This window comes from Dromiciops gliroides, chromosome 3 (assembly GCF_019393635.1).
Source record: "Dromiciops gliroides isolate mDroGli1 chromosome 3, mDroGli1.pri, whole genome shotgun sequence".
In the NCBI taxonomy this organism is placed as follows: domain Eukaryota; kingdom Metazoa; phylum Chordata; class Mammalia; order Microbiotheria; family Microbiotheriidae; genus Dromiciops; species Dromiciops gliroides.
Genome location: NC_057863.1, coordinates 628882088 through 628900746, shown reverse-complemented (window position 1 = coordinate 628900746; position 18659 = coordinate 628882088). Strand labels below are relative to the sequence as shown.

At 39.6% G+C, this 18659-nt stretch overlaps 1 protein-coding gene across 13 annotated transcripts in view; it reads left to right on the top strand.

Annotated features, from left to right (window-relative positions):
- CAMTA1 (calmodulin binding transcription activator 1) overlaps window positions 1-18659 on the top strand; it is a 1311517-nt gene that overhangs the window by 380635 nt on the left and 912223 nt on the right. For all 13 annotated transcript variants that reach the window (XM_043992683.1, XM_043992682.1, XM_043992681.1 and 10 more), the window contains one exon: window positions 15660-15727. In XM_043992683.1, the coding sequence (XP_043848618.1) occupies window positions 15660-15727 (68 nt within the window). The remainder of the gene's footprint in view (window positions 1-15659; window positions 15728-18659) is intronic.

Here is an 18659-nt window from a genome sequence, read left to right as displayed (position 1 = left end):
TAGCAGTATTACCAGTCTTCAGACATCATCCTGGGATGCCACACCTGTGGAGATGCAGCTGGGTAACTGCTCTTCAGGGGCTACAGCCACAGCTCCTGACAACCCATAAAAGAAGGTTCTTGTCTCTAAAGTCCATGACCCTGTCAAATAATTCAGCATCAGATCCTGATATGTATTTTATCAATGGAAATGACATGAAAGAAAAGGCATCTGCTTTGTTGCAGCACCCTAAGGATCATGGGACATTGCCAACTGACTTGCAGCTAAAACCTTACCTAGGTGTTATCTCCCGCATTAGCATAGGAGCTCTTTGAAAGCTGGGGCTGCTTTGCTCTTCTGTTTATATCCCAGTGCTTAGCATGGTGCTTTTCACATAGTAAATGCTTAATAAATGTTTTATCCATGCATCCGTCCATCCTTCCCCCCTCCCATCCATCTATCCATCCATCCATCCATCCATCCATCCATCCATCCATCCATCCATCCATCCATCCATCCATCCATCCATCCATTCATCCATCCCTTCATCAGAACTTGTATTAACAGCCCTCTTAATGCTAGTGTTTGCTCTCTGAAATTACTTATAGTTTACCTTGTCTATAGCTTATATGTACCTAGTTATTTAAAATTCTCTCCCCTATTAGACTGTGAACTCCTTGAAGGTGGGAACTGTTTTTATCTTTCATTGTATTCCTAGCACTTAGCTGTATGCCTGGTACATTTGTAAGCACTTACCTGCTTGTTGACCGACTATTTGGCCATGGGATAAAAGAGATGAACTGTGACTCAGAGCATCCCTGTTTTCAAGCAACTTACAGTATGAGGGTTGCTATAGCTTGTGCAGAAGTAAATGTTATATGACATAGGAAGATGAAAATAAAGACTTGACCTATGATTTCATTAGTTTAGGTAACTCCTGGAGGAGGAAGTTCCCTCTACCAAAGCAAATTGGCACTATCTCTTAGAGAAGAGATTCCTTTCTTTATTTTTTCCTTTCTTTCCTTCTTTCTTTCTTTTCCTTCCTTCCTTCCTTCCTTCCTTCCTTCCTTCCTTCCTTCCTTCCTTCCTTCCTTCCTTCCTTCCTTCCTTCCTTCCTTCCTTCCTTCCTTCCTTCCTTCCTTCCTTCCTTCCTTCCTTTCTTTCTTTCTTGTGGGGCAATGAGGATTAAGTGACTTGCCCAGGCTCACACAGCTAGTAAGTGTCAAGTGTCTGATGCTGGATTTGAACTCAGGTCCTCATGAATCCAGGGCCAGTGCTTTATCCACTGTGCCACCTAGCTGCACCCTGAGAAGTGGTTCTTTTCTAAGACAAAGTCTCTTAAGAGGCTTAGAGTTAGCTAGACCACTAAGATATTAAATGATGTGCCTAAGGTCTCATAGTCATATATACATACATACATACATACATACATACACACACACACACACACACACACACACACACACACACACACACACACATATATATATATATATATATATATATATAATGTATATACTGCCTGCCATTGTGAAGTTGAAGGAAAAATATGTAGAAATGTTTCAAAATGCTTCACTGAAATTCTTCTGAAATATGAAGAAATGCTAACAATTCAAACTATCCTAAATCGGAAAGGGCTACCTTAAGAGGTAGTGGCCTCCCCCTTCATTGGCCATCTTCAAATGGAGACTGATTGACCACTTCTTGGTACTGTCATTGGGAAGATTCTCATTCAAGGGATATGGTCAGGATGATTACTTTCAAGTCCAAAAGTTCCTTGATTTTGAGAATGTGATAGGAGCAAAGAAGACATCCAAAAATTGCTCAAGAGAAACTTCAGCTAGAGGAATGAGGGGGTGGCACCTTTTTCTCTTTCTTCTTTTTTTCTCCTCCCTTTTCTTCCTCCTTGTCCTTTGTCCTCTGTTTCATCATAAAATAAAATTAACCAAAATAAAATTTGATAAAAATTCACTTGTTATATCTTTAATTTTACCTGACACTAGGCTCCAAGTGGAGAAAAATAATGATTGAAACCCCACTTATAGAAGCTTGCTGTTCAATAGCTGTCTGCTTCCCCCAGATATTCATGGATGTGTTCTTTATCCAGTGGGAAGTGTTCTCAACTGCTTAGTGAAGTCCTAACCTCAGGCTCCTACTTCATAATCAACCTTATCAGTGATAAACGGGGATTTCTAGTTAAGTCCTCTTCTCCTAGTTATCAAAGTTTAGGATTTGAACTCTTGTCCTTCTAGAGAGCGTCAACACAGTGTAGAGAACTTCTTGAGGAAGAAGAGAGACATCTTGTGTTGAGACCTTGAATGGTTATTGTTTTAAAAATGACTGGCCAATTATTGTTTGCAAAGTGAGGTGTGCAGAGGATTCTGGGGGAATTTATTTTCAGTGTAAACATGTTGGTTAGAAGTCATTAATATGACATTCACACAACTCTAATAAAGTACATAACACAGAGATCTGGCACCATTGAAATACCCAGAGGACATTAAGTATGAGTCTTAAAACCAAGAGTATTGGAAACAAGATATTTTTACTTCTCGTTTGGGAGTAATATAATTGCATTTTGTGGCTCGAGCAGATGCTGGGGCCAGCTGCTAGGAGAGCATTGGCTTTTTTTCCCCCTTTGCTTTGGTCCCATACAGATAAAACCCTTGTATAGAACTCTCATAAAAAACAAACTTTTTTTATGATCTCATGGTCGAAAGACCCATTTTGTGTGTACATAATATCTGAGATTGTGTAGACTGTAGACATTTTTATTACCAGGACTCTGGAGGATAAACATCAAATTTTTTTTAGTTTAATTTGAGGCAATAAAGCATTCAAGCCAACTCATCTGACCTTTCCCTCTGTCTATCATCATCTCCATCTCTTGGTGACTAGGGCCTGGGGGCCTGAGGCAAGGCTGAGGTGGGTATTGTTTGTTGGGTTTTCATCTGATGTCACTCAGATAAGTGGTTCCCACTGCAGAAAGCCAGAGTTTCTAGCTTGGTGGACTATTTACTGATTAGGTTGGGTTTAGAAGATGGGAAGAAAGGGTTGGCATGGCTCACCAGATGAAAAGGGGTAATAAATTTAGTGGAGTGACTTCAGATTGAAAAACATGGGTTTCATCAGATTTTAAGGGAGATGGGAACTAATATATCAGAATCAAGTTGGGAAGGTTTTCCTGACATTGAACTTAGATTTTCTTCTTGAAAACTTCCATCAATTGCTTTGGGTTTTATCCTCTGATGCCAAGTAGAACAGGCCTAATCTTTCCACAAGACAGTTCTTGAAATATGTGAAGGCAACTGTCATGTATCCCCAAAGTCTTCTCTTCTTCAGGCTAAACATCATCAGTTATTTCAATCTAGATTCATAAGGTATGAACTCAAGGTCATTCATCCCGGTTGCCCTCCTCTGGACTCTCTTCAGCTTATCAATGTCCTTCCTAAAATGTGGCTCCCAGAACTAAACACAATACTTCCAGTTGCTTTTGGTGAGTCCTGGGAAATCATGGGAATGTTTGGGGAAAGTGATTACATTTTAGAATTTGTAGTAGAAGAAATGGAAGCTTGAAATGCAGTGGCATGTGTCATTGCAGATTTTAGGACCCTTTTCAAAGGCTTCAGAGAAAGGACAGGTAGGATCATATGGATTTATGTACTTTAGAAGTCCACCTGGAAGTGCTGGGAAGTTCACAAAAATAGGATTCTTAAGACAACAAGAGAAATGATTCTGATGAGGAGGAAAGGGGGAGACTGTCTAAAGTACAGGGAACTCACCAAGCAATTTAGATTTCAAAGAACGTGCAGAAAATAGAAACACATCTGCACAAAAATGTGCAGAAGATGGGAGGAATGGCACAAGTATGGCAGAATCGCATAAGAACAGTGTCAAGCATGCTAAAATTTAGAATGAAGTCAATGAAAAAGCATTGATTAAGCACTTCCTATGTGCAAAACACCGTGCTCAAAGCTTTAAGATGCAGATGGAAAAGTAAGACAGTCCTTGCTCTCAAGGAGCTCACATTCTGTTGGGGGTGAGGGGGGAAGTACTGTTGGGGGTGAGGGGGGAAGTACATATGGGAGGGTTCAACTTTAAGATAAATGGAAATACCCTGTGGTACTTGGGTTGCATCAGTAAAACAGATAGTAATGCCTCTTCTATAATGTCATTTCCATTGAGAAAATCCATTCCCATTTCTAATATTGAACCATTTGATATTTTTAAGGAGGACTTTGGTGGTGAGAACATTCTTCGTCCTAGGTCTTCAGTAGCTTTGGTTGCTGAGTATGCAGAGATATAGCATTTCCAATGGCATTTGCCAGGTTCCATCACCCCAACAGTTGATTCTATGGATGATGACTGTAGGGGCCAGGCTGGAAGCAGTGTCAGTGATTGGGTGGTAGTGGTGGTGCTATTCCTGTGGATCTCAGGTGAAGAGTCTTCACTGGCATCAGATAGGCTGTGGTGGTGGCGGCGGCGATGATGGTGGTTTCACTGTCTGACACATGTGCCTTCTGTCTTTCCCTCAGGGTGCCTTGCTGTTTCAGCAAGGATTGGAAAGGACAATACAAAAATGGCTAAGAAGGAGTTTATATCCAAGATAAGAGACAGGGGTAATAAGAGATACATAGCTACCCTTGCTAAATCTAAATCACCTGGCACAAATGAATGCTATTCTAATATACAGAAAGACCTGATAGATAAGATTACTGAGTCATCATTGTCTTTGATTCCTAAAATTCTATGGCAGACTGGAGAATGTGAACAGTTAGAAAAAAGTCGCCTTGATTTCCAAAAAAAGGGAAAGGAATCGATTCTGTAAATTGTAGGCCGGTGACCTTGATTTTAACTCTTCACTATTTGATAAATGCATAGGCAATGCTTATTAGATTTGCAGAAGAGACAAAGGTTAAAAAAAATAGCCATGCTGGAATTAGGATTCAGAAAGATCTTGACAGGTTAGAACACTGGGTGGAATCTAATTAGATAAAATTTAATAGAGATAAATGTAAAGTCTTACACTTGGGTTCAAAAAATCAATTTGATGAGTACAAGATGGGGGAGGAATGCCTAGAGAGCAGTTTTTTTTTTATAGGGCTTGGGAGGGGGCAGCTGGGTGGTGCAGTGGATAGAGCTCCAGTCCTGGATTCAGGAGGACATGAGTTCAGATCCAGCCTTGTACACTTGACACTTATTGGCTGTGTGGCCCTGGGCAAGTCACTTAACCCTAATTGCCTCACCAAAAAAGAAAAGAAAAGAAAAGAAAAGGGCTTGGGGGTGTTGATTAATTAAACAATATAATATGGCAGACAAAAAAGGTCTAAGGTTGCATTAGGAAAGGCATAGTATATAGGACTAGGGAGCTGACAATCCCTCTGCACTCTGCCCTGGTCAGACCACATTTAGAGTTTTGAATTTAGTTCTGGAGACCAGTTTTAGGAAGGACATTGGTAAACTGAAGAGAGTCCAAAGAATGGCATCCAGGATGACAAATGGCTTTGAGGTCATACCATATGAATCTACATTGAAGGAACTGGGAATATTTATCCTGAAGAAGAGAAGACTTAGAGGAGAAATGATTCTTTTATGTCTTTAAAGAACCATCTTGTGGAAGAAGGACCCAACTTCTGTTTTGCCCTAGAGGGAAGAACTAGGAGCAATGAGTAGAAGTTGTAAGAAAGCAAATGTTGGCTCAATATCAGGAAAACCCTCCTAGCAGTTAGAGCTATTTCAAAGTATATTGGGTTACTTCAAGAGATGGTTGGTTTCCCCTCACTGGAGCCAGTTAGACAAAGGCTGGAGGGCTAGGTGACTACTTTTTGGTATGTATTGAATTTATGGGGTCCCTTCCAACACTAGGATTCTGTAATTTAGATTTTCAGTGGTTCTAGGCTTCAGATGATATATTCAGAATTGTTGCTTTCTGGCCCGAATGCAAAAGGACAGTAGTCCCTAGACTATATTGATTAGGAAGAAAGAGCCTTTGTTGGGAATAATACCTCCTTCCCCTGCCCCCAAATCCAGTCTCAGACACTTGCTAACTGTGTGACCCTAGGCAAGTCACTTAACCCCTGTCTTCCTCAATTTTTAAAATTATAAAATGGGGACAATAATTGCACTTAATCTTCCGCCATTGTTATGAGATTAAATAAGAATATTTATAAAGCACTTAGCACAATGCCTGGCACATAGTAACCACTTAATAAATGTTTTGCTTTCCTTCCTCCCTCCCCTCCCCTGTTTATTTCTCTCCTTCCCCTCCCTCTTCCTTCTTCTCCTCTCCTCTCCTCTCCCTTCTCTTCTCTTTTCTTCTTCCTTCCTCTCCTTCTTCCTTCCTTCCTTCCCTCTCTCCCTCCTTTCTTTCTTTCCTTCCTTCCTTCCCTCTAACCTTTCTTCCCTCCTTCCCTCCCTCCCTCCTTTGCTTCCTTCCTTCCTTCCTTCCTTCCTTCCTTCCTTCCTTCCTTCCTTCCTTCCTTCCTTCCTTCCTTCCTTCCTTCCTTCCTTCCTTCCTTTCCTCCTTCCTTCCTTCTCTCCCTCCTTCCCTCCCTCCCTCCTTTGCTTCCTTCCTTCCTTCCTTCCTTCCTTCCTTCCTTCCTTCCTTCCTTCCTTCCTTCCTTCCTTCCTTCCTTCCTTCCTTCCTTCCTTCCTTCCTTCCTTCCTTCCCTCTCTCCCTCCCTCCCTCCTTTGCTTCCTTCTTTCCTTCCTTCCTTCCTTCCTTCCTTCCTTCCTTCCTTCCTTCCTTCCTTCCTTCCTTCCTTCCTTCCTTCCTTCCTTCCTTCCTTCCTTCCTTCCTTCCCTCCCTCCTTTGCTTCCTTCCTACCTTCCTTCCTTCCCATATCATTACATAGGCCATTTTGGTGACCAAGTTTGCTACAAGACTGAGTCCACAGCATCATGGCTTTTGAGTTCCTAACAAAGCGCTTAGTGCAGGTTGTGATGACTGAGGCAGGTGTCACAGGTTATGATAACTGTCCTCAGCAAGATTCAGGTTGGCATCCAAGAGGAGAGTTCAGGTACTGAGCACATCATTAACAAAGCTGCAGGGGTAGGGAATCAGAGACATATATTGGAGGGAAGGAACATGGGACCATAGATTTCGATTTGGAGGGAGCTCAGAGTCTAAGCCCTTTTGAAGCTGAAGAAAACAAAGGTCATATCAATCAAGTGCCTTGCCTAGGGTTCTGTCGGAGCTAGGATTTGAACCCAAGACCTCCTGAATTCAAGGCAAGCAGGCTCCTTATGCCATGATGCCTCTCTAACAAAGAGATCAGCTGACTGCAGGATCACAGGACAGAACTTATGTTGAGAAGTGACCTCAGTGACTATGTGGTTCAACCTTTACCTGAGAAAAGAACCCTTTCTGTGAACAAGTATCCATCCATCATTTGGTCTCAGGAAGAAGCTCTCGTGTGTGTGTGTGTGTGTGTGTGTGTGTGTGTGTGTGTGTGTGTGTGTGTGTGTGTGTGTGTATGTGAAAGTGGCATTGCATTCCCTGCAGCCTGCTTTCTTCATCTGCTTGGCCAGAAACTCCCTTGCTGAGAAATGAGCTGCCCTCTTCTAGCAGAAGCCATTCCATCACCCTGGCTGTACCTTAGAGCCAGAAGAATGAAAAAAAAAATAGAAGTGTTCTTGCATTGGGACTTCCCATCCAGACTGAAGAGATAAGGTGAGGGAACCCTTCTCTGCTCATATCAAACTCCCCTGCCATGATAGGGAGAACTCGATACCACAAAGCATTGAACGTCTAATATGGTGCCTGGCACACTGTAGATACTTGAAGAGAATGCCTCTTTTCTTTTAAGATTCAGCTTGGGGGGCAGCTAGGTGGCTCAGTGGATAGAGCACCAGCCCTGGAGTCAGGAGGACCTGAGTTCAAATCCGGCCTCAGACACTTAACACTTACTAGCTGTGTGACCCTGGGCAAGTCGCTTAACCTCAAATGCCTCACACACACACACAAAAAAAACCTCCCAAAAAGATTCAGCTTGAGCGTTATCTTCTGTTATGAACCCTTTTCTGATTTCTCCAGCGTCTAATGCCTACCCTTTAAAATACTCATATTTAGCAACTTTGTTTTTTTTAGAATTCCAGATTTAAGGCTATTTATATTTCCATGTTTTGTAAATAGGGATGATTTTTCTTTGTACTTGTATTTCGAACATCCAGCACAATGTCTGGCATAGAGTCAGGGCTTAATAAATGTTTGTTGATTGCCTGATTATTGATTGATGCTTCCCCTCCCCCAGGCTGGGTCTACATGCCCACTATCCTGGGAAGAAGCCAAATGCCAAGGATGCAATAATGAAAATGTGTAGGATCGCTTTTGAGGGAAATTCCCTCTCCAAAGCCGCTGACATCGCTCTGCAGAGACCATTTTTCTTCTTGAACATCAAAGGAACAAACTAAACATTTAAAATCTGCAAGCTGGACAGTCTTTACTTTGGCGCCCCAGGGCAAATTCTCTCATCTTGACATATGAATGAGACCAGTTGTCTACAAGGTAGTATGGAGGAATGTGGAGAGATTCAGGAAGGGTCGAAGGAAGGAATGTTTGGAACCATAATCATGGGAGAAGGACAGAGAGAGCCTTCCTGTGTCCCCAGATATTCACTAGCTCAGATGCAAAAGAGGAAATCTGGTATAAGAAAAATATTATAAGGTAATAAATAGAGAGATAGAAAAGGTGTCAAGAACATTGAGTCTAACCCCCTCATTTTAATCGGAGGTCTGAGAATATTAAGTGATTTGCTGGAGGTTACACAGACAGTAAACATCAGAGGCAGAATTTGAATTTGGGTCCTCATGCTGGAACTTTTTTTCATGTAAGACTTGGAGTCAGCAACATTTCATACTGCATACCAAAATAAGGTCAAAATGGGTACATGATTTAGACATAAAGGGTTATATCATAAGCAAATTAGGGGAGCATGGAATATTTTATTTGTCAGATCTATAAATAAGGGAAGAATGTTTGACCAAACAAGAGGTAGCAAGCATTATAGAATGTAAAATGGATTATTGTAAATGATTACATCACATTAAAAAAAGGTTTTGCACAAACAAAACCAATGCAATTAACATTAGAAGAAAAGAAGAAAACTGGGGACATTTTTTTTAACAGCTAGTTTCTCTGAAAAAGGCCTTATTTCTCAAAAACATAGAAAACTAAGTCAAATTTATAATAATGTGAATCATTCACCAATTGATAGTCAAAGGATATTAAGAGGTAGTCTTCAGAAGAAGAAATCAAAGCTATCTATAATCATATGTAAAAAATGCTCTAAATCACTACTGATTAGAGAAATGCAAATTTAAGACAGTCAGTTCACTTGGGCTATGTTGTTAACTCATTTTGTGACCTATGGCCAAACTTAATCTCTCCGGGTCTGTGTTCTCATCTACAATTTAGATTGTTTAGAATTATGGGGTTTAAACATTTTTAAAACAGGAAAATCTGGGTTCAAAATTCTCTGCCTCTTAAAGGTTGTGTGACCCTGAATAAATCACAAATTCTTGGAGTCTCAGTAGTTCTCTAAGATTTATCTACTATATTAAAGATAGACTTCCATCTGCCTTGGTGGAAGGGGTAGAGAATACAGAACAAACCAACAACAATGTGAAGTCTGAGGGGAGAGATAAGTAAGATGGAGTTCCTAGCCTTAGGTAACTTCCAGGTTAGTAAGGAAGACTCTTCACATACACAAATAACTAGAATAATGAGAAGGTGCTTATTGTCAGCAAATGAGATTTATTTTGTCCTTTTGACATTAAAATAAAAACAAACAATTCTACCCAGGATCTTCACCCTGAAGTATCTTAAGAGATCATGTAGGTTAATTTTTTTACTTCTTTGATTGATGACATGTTCTTCTCCTTTATCATCATCACCACCACCACCACCATCATCACTAGCACTTATACAGTGCTTATAAAGTGCAAAGCGCTTTACATATAGGTATTATCATTATCTCTATTTTTGAAGAAGAGGAAACTGAGGCTCAGAGAGGTTAAATGACTTGCCCAGGGTCATAAGGCTATTAAGTGTCTGAAGTGAGAGTTGAATCTACATCATCCTGACTCAGAGTTCAGTGTTTTATCCACCAGGTCACCCTGCTTCTCTAAGAAAGTAAACAATGCATCATTATGACATAGCATTTGGTTTTGATTTTTTGTTGTTGTTCTTTCCATTTGCATTGGAGTAATTGTGCACAGTGTTTTCTTGGTTCTATTTACTTTACTTTGCACCAATTCATGTAAATCTTTGCATACTTCTCTGACTTCCTCATATGCAGAATTTCTTATAACAGTAATATTTTATGACATTTATGTACCATAATTGATTAAAAGTTTTTTTGTTATTTGCTATTGTTCAGTTGTTTTCCACTCATGTTCAATTCTTGGTGACCCCATTTGAGGTTTTCTTGGCAAAGATACTGAAGTGGTTTGACATTTCTATCTCCAGATCATTTTTCATATGAGGAAACTGAGGCAAAAAAGGTTAAGACTTGTCCAGAGTCACAGAGCTTTTCAGTGCCTAAAGCCAGATTTGAACTCAGGAAGATGAGTCTTCCTGACTCCAAGCCTGGCACTCTATTTATTGTGTCACCTAGCTGCCCATGTTTTTGTTCTTTAGACATGAAAATTTTATATGCAAAGAACAGAGGATTGTATATATAATTGCTAATTTCTATTATATACAGTTTGTTTTTTATGAAGTATATACAAATTCTACATGTTAAAAGTTCAACATTTCGAAGCTGGCCTGCTTGGTTTTGTCTCTCTTTTTTCCCATTTTATTGCCTGTGAGCCTCTTTCTCCCTTGTTTGGTCAAGAACTTCCCTACCCATCTCTGTAAAAGTATCTCCTTCTCTGATCCATTAATTGATTTATTATGCAGCTTTTTACCTGTCCATTTGGAGCTTGTTGAGGTAATATGATTCGAGATGTAGACCACTTTTAAGTCTTCCCAACAGTTCTTGTTCACCAACCAGTTGTTATGTCAGTAGTTGGAGTCTTTAGGCATGTCAACCCCTATGCTACTAGGTCTGCTTCTTTATGTTTTTTGTTTAATTTGTTCCAGTGGTCAAGTGCTCTATTTTTTCAAGCAGTATCAAATAGTTTCTATGATTATTACTTTGTGAGATATGGTACTGCTAAATCCTCTTCTTTCCTATTTAAAAATATTTTCTTATTTTAAGATTATTGATCTTTTGTTCTGATGACTGAATTTTATCACTGTTCTTCTTGATAAAGTGAGTCTTGTAGGATTTGTTTTTGGGTATAGAACAAAATATGTAAATTTGTTAAAGTAGTATAGTCATTTAAATTTATAGTGACATAACCCAGATATGAATAATTAATACCTTTATAATTATTAAAGTCTTTTTTATTTCTGTAAAAAATGTTTTGTAGTTACATCCATATAGTTCTTGGGTATGTATTGATAGGTGGACTTCCTTATATATTTCATAGTTATTTTGAATGGAATTTATCTCTCTATTTTTTCCTTTTGGGTTCGAATTTAATATATAATAAAGCTTATGATCTATGTTAGTTTATTTTCTATCCCATTACTTTGCTGAAGTTGTTTCAATAAATTTTTAGTTGACTCTTTAGCAATCTATATTTAGATCATTACATCATCTACAAAAATAATTTTATTTCCTCTTTGTGGTTATTCCTTCAATTTAATTTTCATGTTGAATTCTTATAACTAGCATTTCCAAAATAAATTCCAAATAGTAGTGGTGATAATGGATATCTTTGTTTTACCCCTGATTTATTGGAAAGACTTCTAATATTTATTACATATAATGCTAGCTTTTGATAGATATTATTTACCAAATTAAAGTCTATTTATTCCTATCCTTTTTAGAATTTTAAACAGAAGTATGTCCAATTTTTGTCAAAAGTATTTTCATCAATTATTTATATAATCATGTTCTTTATTTTTGTTATTAATATGGTCTCTTATGCTTATAATTTTTCTAAAATTGAACCAGTCCTGCATTCCTGGCATAAATTCAAACTGAGCATAGTATATAATCTTTTATATATGTTTCTGTGGCCTTTTTGTTAATAATTTATTTAATGTTTTGCATCAATATTCATTAGTCAGGGAGGTGATGTGGGCTTAAACTACAGTGGTCATTGTGTGAGTAGAAAGGAGACATATATGAGAGATTCTGTGTTCAGAAATGACAAGATTTGATGATGTATTGGGTATGTGAGGTGAGTTGGAATGATTTTAGGATTGTACCAAGGTTTTGAGTGTGGGTGGCTGGGAGGATGGTAAGGCCATTGAGAATCACAGTTTGTTGTGGATAAAGCACTGGCCCTGGATTCAGAGGACCTGAGTTCAAATCCGACCTCCGACACTTGACACTTACTAGCTGTGTGACCATGGGCAAGTCACTTAACCCTATTGCCCTGACCAGAGAGAGAGAGAGAATAACAGTTTGTTCATATGACCAGAATGAAGATACAGCAAAAAAGACTTAAGTGGTCAGATACCGGGGGAGAGCTGGTGATCAACAGCTGCAGTCAAAGGCTTCAGATTGGTCAAGAAAGATGGGAATTGAGAAAAGGCCATTAGATTGGACAATTAAGAGATGATTGGCAACTTTGGAGAGAACTGTGTTAGTTGACTGATAAGGGTAAAAGCCAGACTGAAGAGGGTTTAGAAGACAGTGAGAGGGGAGGAGGTAGAGACACCTTTTGTAGATGGCTTTCTTGAGGAGTTTCCCCAAGTGGGGGGAGAGGTATAGGACAATAGCTAGGTTTGGTGGGATCAAGAGAGGGATTTTTAAACATGAAAGAGACATGAACTGGTTTGTAGACAGTAGGGAAGGAGCACTGTGGATTTTTGGGATTCCTGGAGCTTCCACTCCTCTTTCTCCTCCTCTTCTTCCTCCTTCTCCTCCTCCTCCTCCTCCTCCTCCTCCTCCTCCTCCTCCTCCTCCTCTTCCTCTTCCTCCTCCTCCTCCTTCTTTTTCTCCTCCCCACCTCCACAGGTATTCAAAGAGCTAAACATTAACAGGCTTCTGGCTTGTTTACCTGTGTTTGTGAGAGATTTCCTGGCAGAACCCTTTTCTTAGTGCCTGAAGGCTTCTAGCTATGTTTTGTGCAATTCTGGGCTAGAGGAGGGAACTTTCCCTTGTTTCTCCTTGGATTTATATCTTTGCTAGAATGCCCTTAGAATATCTGGGCTTCTTTGTGACCTTTTACAGCTCCATCTTAACCAAAAGTCAACCACAATTTGTTTAGACATTCCCAATCAATGGGGAATGCCAATTTGTTTGGCATATTTTTTGTTGACACTTTTGTGGCTAAGTTCTTTAGAATATCACCCATGGAGAATATTTTGATGCCCCTTTTGGATCTTAGCCATTTCATAGACTATCCTGGAAGGGTGGAGGAATTCTTAATGACATTCAATTACTCCAGAGGCATGCACCTATTTTCAACCAATCAATCAACATGTATTAAGTGCCTACTATGTGCCAGGCAAGCACTGTACTATGTGCTAGGGATACAAAAAGAGGCAAAAGACAGTTCTTGCTTTCAAGGAGTTTATAATCTACTGGGGCAGACAATGTGCAAACAAAATGTTCAGCCTATACTACTGTTTAGTGAAATGAAATCTGGTTTTAACAGAAGTGTTTCTGTAACATTTTAACCTGTTTTTCATGTACTCTGAGAGCATATATTTATCCTTTGGTCCTTTTGGGTGAGGAAATGTTGATCTTTCTATAGCTGCATTGAGATGATGGTATCTGTATTTGTACTTTGTTAACATTGTATGAGATTTTATTTGTATGCTTTCTCAACTGAATCTCCACCAAAACAATACTAATGGTAATTGACTGGACCTGTTATTTCATTGGTATAGGGAATTATCAGCAAGGAAACTCTCTGTACCAATGCAGACCAACTACTGCTTGGTACCTTATGGTCTTAGAGAATTGTCTGGGTTCAATGAGATGTTAAGTGACTTGCACAAGGTCACACAACCAACATATGTCAGGGTTGGGACTTGAGCCTAGGCTAGCTTAATTCTGTAGCTGGCTCTGTTTCTCTTATTATTTTAATTCCACCCCCCCCCGCCCCGTTCTTCTTATGTTTTATTCGATGGAGTTTGAATAGTCAAGACTTCTCCTACTTTTCCTCTTAATTTTAATGCTTTCTCTCTGTTGATATTTCCTATTTATCTTGTATTCAGCTTGTTTGCACATAGTTGTTTTCATGTCATCTCCCATGTTAGAGTGTGAGCTCCTTGAGGGCAGGGACTGACTTTTTTCCTTTCTTTGTATTCCCAGTGCTTAACATAGTGCCTGGAACATAGTAGGCCTTTATTAAATGCTTATTGACAGGCTGACAAAATCTAGGGACAAGCTGGTATCCAGCTATTATTCTTTTATATTGCACAGGTAGACAAAATGACTGTCTTTTGTAATCGAGTAAAAGTATTGGGATGTGGTTAATCTTCTTTAGGTTCATAATTATTTTTAAGGAAAGCTGAGAAAAGGTCCTTTTATGTGTCCCCTCATCAAAGGAACTGAAAATCAATTATGACCAAGTATACTGGGTTGGGACTGGCTAATGGCAAAGGGAGGAAAGTATTGTAACCTCTTGCTTTCTGTACTGACTCTAGACCTCTTGTTAAGATTTCCTCCAGGACCTTTTGTGGTAGATAAACTTTGGTCTTTTGCTTCTTCCCTGGTTTTCCATGAGATCACTTAGCATTTGGTAACCCCATAGAATCCATGGGAAATATGTCCTAGTTGGCCCAACCTTAATTTAACTTACAAACTTGCCAATTTCATGTTAGCAAATCATTTTGGATCTAGGAGTAATGGGCCATATCATGCCTCAAAGCAGAAGCAATGACTTATGTTGATGTCACCCACTGGCTTTTTATGGAAATTATTAATAAATCAGTAATTCTATCTGCAGTGATGTTGTTGTGTTTATAAATATTTAATTTACCTTCAGGTGCCCACATTTTTTCTGTCTTTGCTGTTAACTGCTGACGTTGCTTTTCTTTCTGAAGCGTTGGCTCAATGTATTAAGTTATCAGGGGGTACCTTCTGTGTTGGAAAAGGTTAACAGATTGACTTCTCCTTTTTGGAAGTGTGTGGGTTTGTCTTTTCTTTCTTTGTCTTCTTTCTTTTCATCTCCTTGTGTGATTTGGCTCAGGGGTTTTGAGGACTCTAGCTGAGAGAACACGGCATATCTTGCAATGATGAAAGATTAGTCAACCCTTGGAGGAAGACAGACTAAAATTTGGCAGTTATAACCTTGCATAAATGAAGACCTGTTGGTGGCATTTTTCCCCTTCCCCAAATTAATGACATTTAGAATCCAAGATTTTTCCGGTGATTTCATTCCAAGGAGAAACTTTTTTTTTGTCCTTGACATGGACTTTTCTTTGGAAGTCAAGGACTTTGATTATTCTTCTATAGCAGGTTGTAAGAAAAGGGTTTAAATAACAACAAGAAAAATAAACCCCTGGAACTAGAAAATAGTATTGAGCAGTGAAGACTGGACTCTCAGTCTTGGAGGGTGGATAGTATTTGAGGGAGTTAAATATTAAATATTTAAACATGTTAAATACTTTTATTCATGATCCAATATGACCTGAGTGTTTGTTCCTTGTTCCATTTCTTTTTCAGGAAATTGCAGCTTATTTAATAACGTTTGAAAAACATGAAGAATGGCTAACCACCTCCCCTAAGACAAGGTAACATCCCTGATATTGCCACTCTTTCAGATATATATATATATACAGTAAATGGATTGATTTCCACTGATTACTTGACTTCACCAATTCATTCATTGGTGGCCAATTGAAAAGCCTATGTCATGCTTGATAGCTTGTGACACTGAGGTCTCCTTAATTGACTTAATGAGTATTATATTGAATGGAATCAGATGGATTAAAAATAGAGCACCAATGAGTTGAAAGTTTTAACCTGATGGGTTCCCATTTAATCATTTAATTACACCCTTTCCTTTGGTTGGTTTGGAATTGTTTGGATGGTGGGGGAGGGGGAAGTTGGAGGCATTTATCTCTAAGGGACTCCCACTTGTCATCAAAGTATTTTCGTTTGCTTTCCTTCCTTCCTTCCTTCCTTCCTTCCTTCCTTCCTTCCTTCCTTCCTTCCTTCCTTCCTTCCTTCCTTCCTTCCTTCCTTCCTTCCTTCCTTCCTTCCTTCTTTCCTTCCTTCCTTCCTTCCTTCTTTCCTTCCTTCCTTCCTTCCTTCCTTCCTTCCTTCCTTCCTTCCTTCCTTCCTTCCTTCCTTCCTTCCTTCCTTCCTTCCTTCCTTCCTTCCTTCCTTCCTTCCTTCCTTCCTTTCTTCTTTCTTTCTACTGCTAACTAAGTTGATCACCTGTGTCTCCACTTGTCTTGGAGGCTGAAGGTTGTTTTTTTCATGTTGGGGGTTTCAGTAATTGATAGCAAGAGATCCCCCAAAGCAGACTTAATGGACAGGCTACAGTTTATTATGCAGTAAATGTCCTCGATAACTGCCATAAATGTTTAACTTCTTTAGCCACTTGGGGATGGACATAGTCAGTTAAAAGATTGTCGACCTGTTTCCCTTAGAGTGTAATCGACATTTTTATTATGTTAAGAAAGCTAAAGTACATTTGTTTTAAGGGAGCACCCCTCCCCCATGCCTAACTCGATGCTTTTATTTTGGGTCTATGACATTTGAGGGGCATTTAAAATAGGTGGCTATACTATTTCAACTGTAGCAACTTTTCTATCAATAATGACAGGTTTGTGTGTATTTTAGCTTTAGAATGTTAGTGCGGTCGTGACTTTTTGGATGTCTCTGCCTTGAGTTTCACTAGCTTTCTGTATATCTTCCCTCCAAAGAAGACACCAAAGTGTTTGTCTGTGTTCATTATTCTGTGGGTTTGTGTGCTTTTTTTGTGTTTTTGTTGTTTGTGTCTGACTCTTTGTGACCCCATTTGGGGGGTTACTTGGTAAAGATACTGGAGTGGTTTACTTCCTTCTCCAGCTCATTTTACATATGAGGAAACTGAGGCAAACAGAGTTAAGGGATTTGCCCAGGGTCATCCAGCTAGTAAGTGTCAGAGACCATATTTGAACTCAGGAAGATAAGTCTTCTTGCCCCCAGGCCTGCCACTCTATCTACCGTGCCACCTATTTGCCCTGTTTTTGTGTTAGCAGACTCTTTATCCATCCAGTTTATCCATAACCCTGGTTTTCTTGCCTTTGGTAGGGCTTTCTCCCTTTGGGAAGGTGATTGAAGGGAACAGGACTCCCTTGAGCTTGGCATTTAAGTTTTTAGGTTAAATAGATGAAGGCTAATGAATACACTCCTAGGATTTAGATATGGAAAAGGTTGTAGAGAATACCTGGTCCAGCCTTCTCATCACACACCTGAGGACAATGACTTCCAGAGAGGGGAGCTTGGGTCACTACATTCATTTCAGAGTGCTCAGCCCCTGGCGTGGGGGATGATGAGATTTAGATTCTAAGGATTGGGGTTCAAATCTTAGCTTTGCCCCTTCCTATCCATGTAATCTTTGGAAAATCACTTTCCCTCTCTGACCTCCATGAGGGAGTTGGACTCAATTAATTCAGAGGTCCCATTGGGCTCCTAACTATCAAATGAGGACCTTCCTTCTCTAGATACTATCATACCATTCACGCAGCATTTAATAGATGGGCATCTACTATGGGTGAGGCACCATGCTAGGCATGGGGTATTAAAAGACAAAAATAGAACAGTCTTTGCCAGGAAGTAAGGAGAAGAACTGGACTTTGAGCCAATTGAAGGCCAAAGACTCATTGTGGTTCAACAGAAATAGTGTTACCTGTGGATTTGGAGGATCTGGGTTCAAATTCTGCCTCTAATACTGAGTCCTTGTGTGACTTTGGACAAGTCATTTCATCTCCCTGTCCCTTGATTCCCTCCTCTGTAGTATAAGTTGTTGAACTTGGCCTCTGAGGTCCCTCCAAGTAATATGTTTATGATCCTTTGATTCCCAATCAGGTATTTTTCAATCAGACAGCAACTGCCTGCTCAGTGCCAGGCACTCTGCTAGGTGATGGGGTTGCCCAGAAAAAAACCAAAACAACCCCTGTCCTCAACGAACTTCCAGTCTAGTAGAATTCTTTATATCAGAGATGTCAGTTTTGCTGCTCAGGCTCCAGCCTGAACCAGATTGAAATGTAATTGGGAAATGGTTAATAAAATACATTAAAATACAGCAAAATATAGATAATGTTAATGTGTGGTTTCCTAAGTCCCCTCAGTCATTAACTAGCTGTGGGATCCAGGGCAAATCATAACCTCCTTCTGCCTTAGTTTTCTAATTTATAAAATGGGGATAATAATAGCACCTACCCCCCAAGGTTATTGTGAGGATAAAGTGAGATAAAATTTCTAAAGTTCTTTGCAGCCCTTAAATCACTACAGAAATTCTATTTATTGTCAGTAGTAGTAGTAGTAGTAGTAGTAGTAGTAGTAGTAGTAGTAGTAGTAGTAGTAGTAGTAGTAGTAGTAGTAGGGGTGGTGGTGGTGGTAGCAGCATCAGCAGCAGCAGCAGCAGCAGTAGTAGTTGTTGTTCCTGGTTATATCAGCCAGAGTTTGCTTCCTCCTGGACCATAGCTAAGTACAGGGTCACTATTACATGAT